General features: G+C 54.4%; 1 protein-coding gene across 2 annotated transcripts in view; it reads left to right on the top strand.

Annotated features, from left to right (window-relative positions):
* Positions 1-12,274, top strand: part of SLC2A1 (solute carrier family 2 member 1) — a 13,877-nt gene extending 1,603 nt beyond the window's left edge. Inside the window, exons 1-10 of one of the 2 annotated variants that reach the window (XM_074848129.1) lie at positions 2,787-3,023; positions 3,205-3,297; positions 7,603-7,763; positions 7,940-8,180; positions 8,475-8,637; positions 8,714-8,901; positions 8,995-9,099; positions 9,204-9,305; positions 9,920-10,123; positions 10,485-12,274. In XM_074848129.1, the coding sequence (XP_074704230.1) occupies positions 3,205-3,297; positions 7,603-7,763; positions 7,940-8,180; positions 8,475-8,637; positions 8,714-8,901; positions 8,995-9,099; positions 9,204-9,305; positions 9,920-10,123; positions 10,485-10,682 (1,455 nt within the window). In that variant the 5' untranslated portion in view covers positions 2,787-3,023 and the 3' untranslated portion in view covers positions 10,683-12,274. Of the gene's footprint in view, positions 1-2,786; positions 3,024-3,204; positions 3,298-7,602; positions 7,764-7,939; positions 8,181-8,474; positions 8,638-8,713; positions 8,902-8,994; positions 9,100-9,203; positions 9,306-9,919; positions 10,124-10,484 lie in introns of those variants that run through there. The other variant, XM_074848128.1, reaches the window with a different exon arrangement.
* Positions 12,275-12,488: the final 214 nt, after the last annotated feature.

The raw sequence follows: 12,488 nt of genomic DNA on the forward strand, positions 1-12,488 counted from the left end.
TGGGAGGGGGGGGACGAGCTCACCCCTCTGCCTTTAAATTTAATATTTAATATTAAAGCGGGACATGCTTTTCTGCCCACGGAGCTAGGCTGCTCGGGCTCTTTGCATGCAAAAACATCTCCGGGCTCGTCACAGACGCTCTTGCGGTTGCAAAACTCGGAGGGATCGTGTCGCCGTCCCCAGCTGACCTTTAAGAAAAAAAATAATAAAACGTAAACTAACGCCGCTCTGGCTCTGCTTCCCCTCACCGTGAGTTTTCTCCCATGCCCATAATCCCCCAAAAATCTCAGCTGATCCCTGCGGTGCCGGTGTTACCCCCCCGCTTCTTCGGCTGCAAAAAACCCCCCTCCCGTCGGTGAATGCCGGCGCTGTGGCACATGCCGTGGCTTTAGGAGCAGGTTTTACCCGGCCCTCGGTGGGTGCGTAAGTTTTTCCTGGGCTGGGAGCCAGCGTGTGGCCGTGTTATCCCAGGCCGGGGCTGGATCCGGTTATCTGCTCTCCCGCAAGCGTGCACGAGTGTGCAAACAAGCGTGCAAGATGCTGCGAGGTGGCACCCGCTCCCCGCGATCACCCCTGGCATCCATCCCCGGATGGGACCTCTTGCAGTCAGCCTCTGGGATGCTCGTTAAAGCCTCGTGGCTAATTTTTATGGGCTCTCTTTAAATGAGGATTTTCCTGAAATTCCCTCCTGGGACACTTTGTTTAATATTTTTTTTTAGAGGTATTATTAATTTCCTTGTTCTGTGAGGCAGGCAGTATCCTGAAATTCTTCCGTGCTGGAGGAAAAAACAAATGGGTGAAAAAAAAAAATTATAAAGCCAAATGCAGTCCGTTGTGGTTTTGGGGGGCTGCTGTCACCCCACAGTCAATATCTCCTCTAAGGGTCTTGGCTTCTGCGTTCAAGTGATGAAGAAGCAAAAAAAAAAAAAATCTGAATTTTACTAAATTGACGAGCGCTGTGCTCACCCTCCTGTAAGGTGCAGGAGTGAGTAGGGGAAAAACCCCAAGTGTTGGATACATCCAGGCTGTCAATAAGTTCACTGCACAAAAGCAAGAAGGGGGAAGTACCTTGGGTTTGGGTTTTTTTTTTTCCCCCTAAACTCCAAATAAAGCCACTGTTTTTTTGCAAGCAGTTAAAAACCCAACAAACCCTGTGCATGGCTTTGCAGGAGTTTCCCATTCAAGGCTGCCCTTAAAAATCAACTTGTGTGGTTTTTTTTTTTTTTCCTAACTCGCCATCTTAAGCCTCTCCTTTAATGGCGAGGTTAGAGCCGAAAGGCTCCCGCATCGGGCCGGGCAGCTTGTTTGGATCTGGGAAGCCCAAAGCGAGCGGGAGGAGCTGACTCACAGTGACCCTGCCCGGGGAGAGCCTCCAAAAACGCCGGCAGCTTCCTACCAACTCGCTCCCTTTGCCTCTTCGAGCTGCTGGAGTTTAATAAAAATATAAAATTTTTGCGAAAGGTTAAGAACTTAATGGTTTTTTTTTTGCTAAAGGTTAAAAATGTAAGGGGTTTTTTTTGGGAAGAATGACGAAAGTGATTTTATTATTTAATTCTCTGTGGGGTAAGGGCTGCTGTTGGAGTGAAGAGGTGTCGTTACTTGTCACCTTCCCAGAGCAAAGTTCACGACAGCGGGATGTGTCCCTGCGGCGCGGCACGGTGCCGTCGTGACTCACCGGCACGCTGATGGCCCGGCGGCGTTCCTGGGGCAGGCGAGCCAGCTTTTAGCCATGCAGAGTAAAAGTTGCTACCTCAGAAAGCAAGGGGTGGCCCCCAAAAAGTAAAGGGATAAAGAAAAGTCGCCCAAAACCCCATAAACACCCCAAAACAAACAAAAAAATCCCCTAAACCACCCAAATACCAAAAAACCCCCTCATTTTTAAAAATATTCATTCAAGCACAGGCTGCTGTCACCATTCCCGGTGTCCCCTGTCACAGTTTTGTGGAGCAGTGGGCAGATGGATGAGGTTGGAGTTGGAATTTTGAATTTTTTGGGGGCTTTTTCTATGTTTTTCTCGGATGCCATCAACTTTCCAGCCCGTTTTTGCCCTCCCAAGCGGGGCATTTGCTTCTCGGGATGGCTTTATTCAGAAGCACAGAACAAAATCAAGTGCTAAAATGTCCCTGATTAGTTGTGTTGGGGCCAAGCCTAATTAATGAGCTTCATTAACGGGGCTGGCTTTATTCCCTGTTGCTTTTTCTATGCAAACTTTAACGCGGGGGGAGGCGGCGTGGCCGGAGAGGCGAGGTCAGCGAACAGCACCTATTTATATTTACTTAAAAAAAAAAAAAAATCTTTTTTTTTGTGTGTGTGTGTACTTTGCAATTAGCCCTCCTGAGTTAGGGGTTGTGTTTAGGTGGGGTCTGACAGGTTCCAGTCCCTTGGGAATATTAATCTGAGATGCCAGGGGAGCATCCCTGGGTTGGGGTGATGCACCTGGTACCCGGGATAACTGGGGAGAGCCCAGCCCCTCAAATTAAGGGGCTTATAAATTTCACGTGGATCATCCCAAAGCTGATTAACTGGGAATGTCGGATCCTGGTTCTTGGAGCTGAGCACCGGGAAAATCTCCTGCCTGGGATAATTGGGCTGTTAACGAAGGTGGCCTGAGCGCTGGCCTGCCCTGACCCCGCTCCCAAACAAGGCTCCGATTGTCGCTCCGGCTGAAGCGGGAGGAAGAGGAGGCGGGTGAAGGGTTTGCCAAAGAGCCGGGGTTTTGCTTAGCGACTGTTAATGAGGCTCCGATGCAAAAAACTTCGTTAGTGGCGGCTGTCCGGGGCATCCTCGCGCTGATGCTGGGACGATGCTCGGCCGGCCGGCAGCGTCACCGTGGTGTCCCCAAAAGCATCTCGCGCTGGTGTGCTGCCCGGGTGTCATGTGGAGCCCTCGGAGGGGATCCTGCGAGCCCAAATAAAACCTCCTGCCCCACTCTGGGGACAAAAATTTCCCCGAATCCCCAAACAGTATTCTTTTAAGCCTAAACCAGTATTTTTTAAATAGCCCGCGTGGATGCCACCAAAAAAGCAAGTTTGCTCTTTTATCCTGCATATTTGCGCTCACAACCTCACGAGCATCCATCCTCCTCTTACAGCTCCCCGGGCTGAAGCACCGGGGGACCTCTCCGGCGAGGCAGGGGGCACAGCTGGGACTCCCACCTTTAACTCCTCTTTTTCTTTTTTCTTTTCTTTCCCCTTTTTCTTGCAGATGACGGCTCGCCTAATGCTCGCCGTGGGAGGAGCGGTGCTGGGTTCCTTGCAATTCGGCTACAACACCGGCGTCATCAACGCCCCGCAAAAGGTGAGCGTGTGCCGAGCAACCTCGCCGTAGCAAAATTCCACCCCCCCCTCGTGCCTGAAAACAAACCCTCACCCGCTGCCAGCCCGGCTAAAATAGTACATCCCGCTAGGCAGCTTACTGCCTGTAATGGGATTTGTGAGGGAGTTATTTAGCTCCCGCCTTCCCAAGAGAATTAGTTTCCTTCTCGCTTAGTGTTTTTTTGCTGGGAAAAATCCCAGGAACGCCTGCAGGATGCTCTTGGGGTGGGACCGGCGTAACTTTTAACCTTGGCTTTTAGCGAAGGTCTGGGAGTTAATTAGGGTTTGAGTCATCTCAAAGTGGAGCTTCAGACATCCCCGGGAGGAGAGAGGGTCGGCTGGGGCGGGCTGCGCGCGAGAAGGGGGATGGAGAGCGTTGGCTCCTTCGCCTCGCGTGGTGTCAGAACCCTCCAGCCACCGGCAGGTACGTGGGAGCCTTGAAAAACGTGACTTTCCCCAAATTACGTGGCTTTTTGAGGTGTTAGTTGGAAATGTTAGCTCAGGAATCCCGCGTGGTGCTTGCAACGTGCAGAGCTCCCGTGGTGGGTGAGGTGTCGAAGGACAAACCGGGGTCCAGCTGCTGCTGCGCGAGAGCAGAGCCTGTCCCCGAGCATCGTCGCGGCCTCTGCTGCACCATCCCCAATAATTAAACCACCGAGGCAGGATTCACGCCGCAAGAGTATTAATCCCATTACCAGCGAGCGGGCTGCAGAATCTCGCCTCAAGCACCGAAAACGCTCCTTGTGGGAGAGAAGACCCCGTGCAAAAAACTTCCCATGAGTGTGGAAAGAGCGAAAAAGACGCAAGTTGCCGTTATTTGAGGTATTGCCTGATGTTGCATTTCATGGCGGTGAGTGGCCTGAGGAGGATTTCACGCGGCTGGAGGCACCCACGGCCACGGCACACGCATCTGTCTGCCGAAAGCATCGCCCTGCTAAAAACACCCTGACCCTGGACTGCTCCGTGCTGGTGACGTTGGTGCGCGGCCGGCGGCGAGCGTCCTCGTCCGGCGACAGCAGCGGCGTTTGAACCGGCGGCGAGCTGGGAAATCCCTGGAAACGTGCTGAGGAGCTGCTTTCTGGCATCTGCCCTGGTTTTCCCCTGAGCTCCGGCGGGGAGCGGGTGCTCTGTAATTACCGCCTCGACCCCTGCATCCCGCCGAGGCGCGGCGTTTCCCCGCGGCTGAAGGATTTCTCTCCGTCCCCTCCTGACCCAGGAGATGCTGCCCTGGGTGATGTGGGCAGGGACCACGTCGGAGCTGGGGTCTTCCCCTGGGACTGAGCTCTGGTTCTTACAGACCCCCAGCAAAGCAAGATGATTCCCCCCCCCCCCTGCCCCCATGGGTGTTGCCTCAGTTTTCCTCATGTGTTTTAGGATGAAACTCTTGGGGCTCAGGCCAGGCGTGGGCCGTGTATTTTAGGGGCGAGTCACCCAGTGAATGATGTTGCGTTCGGCGTGCGGAACTGATGGGGGGAAAGGATTTGGGGTGCTCTGTGTCGGGGGCGCAAGGGGAGGTGGGATGAGCGCTGCAGGATGCTCTGGGTGTGGGGGTTCATCCCACCTTTAAGGGTGGGGGGTGCACCGGGGCGCAGGATCGGGGGCGTATTGGGGTGCAGGATTGGGATGCATTGGGGTGCACTGGGGAGCAGAATTGGGATAAATCGGTGCACAGGAGTGGGGCTGGGTTGTGGGGTGGGGATGCATCGGGGTGCAGGGTGGGGATGGGGATGTGTTGGGGAGCAGGACAGGGATGCATTGGGGTACAGGGTTGGGGTGGGGATGCATCGGGGTGAAGGATGGGGATGTGTTGGGGAACAGGATGGGGTTGCATCAGGGTGCAGATGGGGGTGCATTGGGGTGCAGCGTTGGGATGGGGACTCATCGGGGTGCACTGGGGCACAGGATTGGTATAAATTGGTGCACAGGAGCGGGGTTGGGTTGCAGGATGGGGATGCATCGGGGTGAAGGGTTGGGATGGGGATCCATCGGGGTGCACTGGGGCAAAGGACTGGGGTGGGGATGCGTCAGGGCAGGCCAGGACTGGGATGCATTGGGGTGCAGGACTGGGATGCATCGGGGTGCACTGGGGCACAGGATTGGTATAAATTGGTGCACAGGAGTGGGGTTGGCTTGCAGAGTGGGGATGCATCGGGGTGAAGGGTTGGGATGGGGATCCATTGGGGTGCACTGGGGCAAAGGATTGGGATGGGATATGTTGGGGTGCAGGACCGGGATGCACTGGGGAGCAGGATGGGGATGCGTCAGGGTGCAGTGGGGCAAAGGATTAGGATGGGGGTGCACTGGGGCTGGCATAGGGGTGCGTGAGGGTGCAGGACTGGGATCTGTCGGGGTGCAGGACTGGGGTGTACGGGGACAAAGGATGGGGATGGGGATATGTTGGGGTGCAGGACTGGGATGCATTGGGGTGCTCCAGGGCAAAGGATTGGGATGGGGATGCACTGGGGCTGGCATAGGGATGTGTGGGGGTGCAGGACTGGGGTGCACGGGGACGAAGGATTGGGATGGGGATATGTTGGGGTGCACGGGGCTGCAGGACTGGGGTGCATCGTTTCCCTGGCTTCAGCGGTGCAAGTGCAGCAGCATTTGCTGGCAGCAGCTCCTCGCACCGGGACTGCTGTCCCACGGGGGGGGCTGCTGTCCCACGGGGGGGGCTGCGCGCCGGGGCTGGGGTGTGCGGGGGGTGTTTGCAGATGTGATGTGTGGCCCGAGACTGGGCGAGGGCTGGTAGGGAACACTCAGCTGAATGAAACGAGAGCGAGAGAGAGGAAAAAGACCCCAACTTTTGGAAAATGCAAATATTTTTTTCACGCAACTCGCTTCCAACTCATCATTTTTCATCTCCTCCTCTCCCAACGAGCGGCTCATGGTGGGTTTTTCCATCCATCCTTTTTTTGCAGGAGGAAAGGGGGCCAGGAGGGGGGGTATTTAGATGTTGGTTTTTGATAAGACAAAACACAGCCCAGCGTAGCTCAGCCAGCGCTGGGGCATCCACTGTCGCTTGGATTAATTTTTTTCTGCTTCCGGGGGAGAGAGCTGGAGGTTTTTTGGAAAGCAGGGAGGAATTTAGAGCACCGCAAGGTTTGGTGGGGTGTGTGCAGAGACCTGCTTACCCCCACCAAGAGCCTGAGCCAGTCCTGGGTTCTCCAAATAATAATATCAATTATTTATTTTGGTGATGTTAGGAAAAGGAGAAGAAGCCCCCAAAGCGTCAAAACCTCCAGGTGAAGCGGGAGGCAAACAAAATCACAAATCTTGAAATCTTAATGGTTTAGGGGCTTTGTAAAAGAAACAACTTAAAAAAATTTCCATTATTGAAATTTATAGCAAAGCACAGGGTGTGTTTCTTGAGCTGCTTCTGCCAGGGGCTCTCGTTTGTGCTTGAAGTGATGGGAAAACTAGAAAACGAAGCGTGATTGTGCAAAGACTTAATCGGGAGCTGAGCACGTGTGAAACCCTTCGAAGCAGCGAGGTCTGAGCCGCTTGATGTCCAGCAGCAGCTTTCCCTGCTCGCGTGAAATCTCTGCTCCTTCCAGCCAGGGTTGGTCGGGTGTGTTATCGAGCCCTTTGGTTTTTTGTTTTGGGTATGGGTGACCCTTAAATAACTGACGTGAAGCTCTCAGCAGTGGGCTGGCTTTAAAAATACTTTAAAAATATATATAAAATATATAAAAAAGGGTGTTCTGTGGAGATGGTAATTAAAAACAAGCGCCTTGTCTTGGATATTAGCATTGCAGAAGTACTGCAGAGTTATAGCAGAAGTACTGGGTTATGGAAGTATTGCAGAAAAAAACCTAGAAATTAAATTTAAGGGGGTATCCAAGGGGATGGGAATTGATCAGCTGCCTGGATGACCCTGCTGTCTTCCTCACTTTCCTCCCTCCTGTGTTGCTTCTCCTCCGGTGATGGAGGCAGCCCGCCCCGCCTCCCGTGCCCCGGGGAGGAGCGTGACCTCCCCACGGCCGCCCGGCGAGGTGAAAGAGGTATTTTGGCAACGCCGAGCCTCTCTCGGCAGGGCGAGACCAGAACCCGTCCGGCTGCATTTCCCCTGCGTATCCCATCAGGTTTCCTCCCTTGGGTTGGAGCCGAGCCACCTGCCCGGCGGCTGGGCGGCTCCTGCCTTTGTGATGCATCGTCTTGTGAGCCGCGTTCGCCGGCCAAGGGTTTGTAGGTGGCCGGGCTGAGGCCTGGGCAATTCATAACACTGGTGGCACAGATGAAACGGGGATGGTTTTAACCCATGGCTTCATTTCTCCCCCCTCTTTTGCAGGTGATTGAGGACTTCTACAACCGTACCTGGCTGTACCGATACGAGGAGCCCATCAGCCCTGCCACCCTCACCACGCTCTGGTCCCTCTCCGTCGCCATCTTCTCTGTCGGAGGCATGATCGGGTCCTTTTCTGTGGGGCTCTTCGTCAATCGCTTCGGACGGTGAGTGCCGAGCATGGTGGACCTGTGGTGGACCTCACTGGGGGGGTTGCGCAGCCTCACCCCCCCCCAGCATCCCAGCGGGGTGGCTTTGGGCACCTTCCTCCTGCCAAGAGCTGATGTTTGGGTTCTTCTGAGCCCCGTGATCCTCACACCGCCCTCTTCCCTTCCCTCCCCAGGCGCAACTCCATGCTGATGTCCAACATTCTCGCCTTCATCTCCGCCGTCCTCATGGGCTTCTCCAAGATGGCTTTCTCCTTCGAGATGCTCATCCTTGGCCGCTTCATCATCGGCCTCTACTCCGGCCTCACCACTGGTTTTGTGCCCATGTACGTGGGTGAGGTGTCACCCACCGCGCTGCGGGGTGCCTTGGGGACCTTCCACCAGCTTGGCATCGTCTTGGGCATCCTCATCGCGCAAGTAAGTGCCAGAGGGCCAGTGTCTTTGGTGCTGATGGTCCTCGGGGTCTGCAGGGGATGGGGTTCAGTGCAGCAGCGTGGATGGAGCTGGGGCCGGAAGGATGGACCTAGAGCTCAGCAGGAGCGGGGAAGCTGTGACCTCTTAATGTTTGGGATGGGCAACATCATGCTGTGACGTTTGTTGGCCAAGCCCGTGTCCCTCTGATGGGTGTCCAAGCCTGTAGAGCACCCATGAGCAGCGGACTTGGGTCCAACTTGAGCTGGGAAAGGGTCACTCAACTCCTCTCGTCCTCAGGTGTTCGGTTTGGACTTGATCATGGGGAACGACTCACTCTGGCCTCTGCTCCTGGGGTTCATCTTCGTCCCTGCCCTGCTGCAGTGCGTCATCCTGCCCTTCGCCCCCGAGAGCCCCCGCTTCCTCCTCATCAACCGCAACGAGGAGAACAAAGCCAAGAGCGGTGAGTGACCCCCGAGCTCATCCCACCGCACAGGAGGGTCCTCAGCTGCTCCTGACTCCACTTTTCCTCCCCTTAGTCCTCAAGAAGCTGCGGGGCACGACGGACGTCAGCAGCGACCTTCAGGAGATGAAGGAGGAGAGCCGGCAAATGATGCGAGAGAAGAAGGTCACCATAATGGAGCTCTTCCGCTCCCCCATGTATCGCCAGCCCATCCTCATTGCCATCGTCCTGCAGCTGTCCCAGCAGCTCTCGGGGATCAATGCAGTGAGTTTTGGGGGGCCCTGGGTGCCGTAGCTCAGCTTGTTCCACCCAGAACTTGGGTCTCCTTTCCTCACGGCACATCCCTGCCCTTTGTAGGTTTTCTACTACTCCACCAGCATCTTTGAGAAGTCAGGTGTGGAGCAGCCCGTCTACGCCACCATCGGCTCCGGCGTGGTCAATACGGCTTTCACGGTCGTTTCGGTGAGTTTTGACCCACCGAGCTCTCACCCGGGGGAAGGTGGACAGGAAGGGGCTTTTCCTCCAGGCCGGGGATGTGCTGACGGACGCCTGTCTCCACCCAACAGCTCTTCGTGGTGGAACGAGCCGGACGCAGGACCCTCCACCTCATCGGCCTGGCGGGGATGGCGGGTTGTGCCGTGCTCATGACCATCGCCCTGACGCTGCTGGTGAGCCATGGGCCTTGTGGGGACGGGGCGGGGGGGACCGGGGGGAGATCCTGCACGCTGCCCCTCGCTGTGGTGGTGAGGAGGAGGAGGAGGTCTGTTTGGAGACGAGGAAGGCCTTGTCGTCCTAGAGGTGACGGTGGAGCAGTCCCCACTGCCCGTGTCTCCCTTGAGGTCCCAGAAATCTGATCTGGAGAAACCTCCTGGCGTCTCCACCAGCGCCACACGTGTTTGAGTCTCATCATCTGGGACGGCCAGATGCTTCATCCCCCTTCCCCGAACCCACCTTCTTCATCCCCCTTCACCAAACCCACCTTCTTCATCCTTCTTCACCAAACCCACCTTCTTCATCCTCCTTCATCAAACCCACCTTCTTCATCCTCCTTCATCAAACCCACCTTCTTCATCCCCCTTCACCAAACCCACCTTCTTCATCCTCCTTCATCAAACCCACCTTCCTCATCCCCCTTCACCAAACCCACCTTCTTCATCCTTCTTCACCAAACCCACCTTCCTCATCCCCCTTCACCAAACCCACCTTCTTCATCCCCCTTCCCCGAACCCACCTTCTTCATCCCCCTTCACCAAACCCACCTTCTCTCTCTCCCTTGGACTAGGACCAAATGCCCTGGATGTCCTACCTCAGCATCGTGGCCATCTTTGGCTTTGTGGCCTTCTTCGAGATTGGCCCAGGCCCCATCCCCTGGTTTATCGTGGCAGAACTGTTCAGCCAAGGCCCTCGTCCCGCTGCCTTCGCCGTCGCCGGGCTGTCCAACTGGACCTCGAACTTCATCGTGGGCATGGGCTTCCAGTACATCGCGGTAATTAACCACCTCCCCGCGCTCTCGGGGGGGGTCAGGCTTGGGGGCGCAACCGCTCGGCTTGTGGGACTTGAGCCCTAAAACCTGCCCCGACGTGGTTTGGGGGGGTGAACACCCCCAGGGAAGAGGGCAGGGGCCAGGATCGAGGGAGGGAGCTGGGAGCTGGACTTGAGGATCCTCGTGGGTCCCTCCCAGCTTGAGATGTGCCGTGAGAGGGAAGGAGGACGCGGCCCTGGAGCCCGGTGGTGGGTGTGGGCAGGACGGTCCCTCCTGGCCCTTCAGCCGAGGCCCATCGCGCCGCTCCTGGTGCCGTCTCCCTCCACGCGCTCACCCCTTCCTCCTCCTCTTCTCTCCTTCCCAGCAACTCTGTGGCTCCTACGTCTTCATCATCTTCACGGTGCTGCTAGTCCTCTTCTTCATCTTCACCTACTTCAAGGTGCCGGAGACGAAGGGTCGGACCTTTGACGAGATCGCCTCGGGTTTCCGTCAGGGGGGAGCCAACCAGAGCGACAAAACCCCGGATGAGTTTCACAGCTTGGGCGCCGACTCCCAGGTGTAACCCGCCCGCGGCGCCTCCCGGCCGCCCACCTTCTCTCCTCAGTTTGTTGGGTTTTTATTTTTTAAAATGCTTTGTACAGAAACCAGGAAGGAGGGAGCGGGGGGTCCGGCTCTTGTGCATACACCCCTTTTCCAGACTCCCCCACTGGTTTATCGGGGACAGACTGACCTATTTTATTTTTTTTTTTTTTTTTGCTAGGAACAATTTTTATTTTATTTTATTTTTTTTTTAGCTGGTTTCGCGTCCAGGATTTCAAAGCCAATAGATGTTTTAAAAAACCAACCAGGCAGCCTCCGCCAGCGGGAGGGCGGCGCCCCTTTTTTTAACGACGCGATAGGTTATTTAACGAGAAATCACGTAGTGGAAGTTTTTAAAAGCTGGAAGCTAATTTTTTTTTTTTTTTAACGTTCTAATCGTAGAAAAATCACGTAAATCGACTAAATCTAAACCAACGATATTTTTTTTTTTTTTTAAAGAAAAAAAAAAACAAAACAAAAAAAACAAAACGAGTTCTTTTTTAAAGCAGTCTAATTGGTTTCCAGCCCCCGGTGGGTTTGCAGACGGGGACTCCCCGCCCCGGGGGCGCGCTGAGGACGGAGCAGCCCCGACCCGAGCGGCTGGAAAGGTCGATAATCCTGGTGCAGGTTGCAGAGCGTCGTCTCCGCCAGCGGCTTCTCGTCTCCTTTGCCTGAATTTCAGCCGGGAGAGGGGGGGGCGGGAAAAAGGGGAAGGAGTGTCTGGTTTTATTTTTTTGGTTTAATCTCGGCAATATTTGCCTGACGGTGAAGCGCCGGCAGAGCGAAACCGGCAGCCACACACTACAGCAACACCCCCCCTCCATCGCTACCCCCCCCCGGGCCCGGACTCACCAAAATCCATCATCACGCGGATACATCCATCTCCTGCTCTGTGTATAGACTGGAAGATATTTATATTATATATATTTTTGTTCAATGGTTGTTAATAGTAGACATTTAAGTTATAGCTTTCTGATTTGACAAGCAAAGTACTGTAAATATTCTTGGAGTATATTCACATTGTAAAATGTATACAAAAAGGTACAGATGCAAAGGTATAGTTTCTATAGCGACTAAGAAAAAAGCTTGTACATGGTTAGGATGACTTTTGTATAGTTCATTACCTGCACTGTAGTTGTATCTATTGCACTGAATTTCAGGCTGTAGTATATTAAAAAAAAAAAAGAGAAATACTGTCCTTTTCAAACAAAACTGAAAAAAAAAAAAAAAAAAAGCATCCCTTCTCCCCGCGTGCAACTGGTGTGGGAGCTACTGGCACATTCCCAAAGTCACAGGCAGTTTGTTTTTTAAATAGTTTTTTTTTTTTTTTAATTTATTTGTCTGTTTTGGAAGTGACCACACTTGAAAGAAAATAAAGGGGCGGGGGGGGGGGGGGAAATATATATATAAAACACCCTGTGATAAACTTAAACTGGCGTCTCTGCGCAGCGCGGAGCGTGCATGTGTGTGGTTGTTTTTTTGTTTTCTTTTTTTTTAAACAAATACATAAAAATAAGTGCCAAGAGGAAGGTGTGTGGTGTGCTAACAATAAACGAGAATGTATGCAGCGACCCAGCGGCTGAGTCCTGTGCCTTTTATTTCGGCCTGAGCGGTGGTTGTGGTGGGCCCGGGGTCCTGCCTGGTCCTTGCTCCAGGATGCTCGGAGCATCTCAGCTCTCCTTCATCACCGCATCCTCCTCCTCCTCCTCCTCCTCCTGGCTGCTTAAACACCATCCCTTGCGCCAGGTGGGACCCAACTCCCTGTTCGTTCCCTGCGGCGCGTTGCGGC

This window comes from Strix aluco, chromosome 22, assembly GCF_031877795.1.
Source record: "Strix aluco isolate bStrAlu1 chromosome 22, bStrAlu1.hap1, whole genome shotgun sequence".
Taxonomy (NCBI): Eukaryota; Metazoa; Chordata; class Aves; order Strigiformes; family Strigidae; genus Strix; species Strix aluco.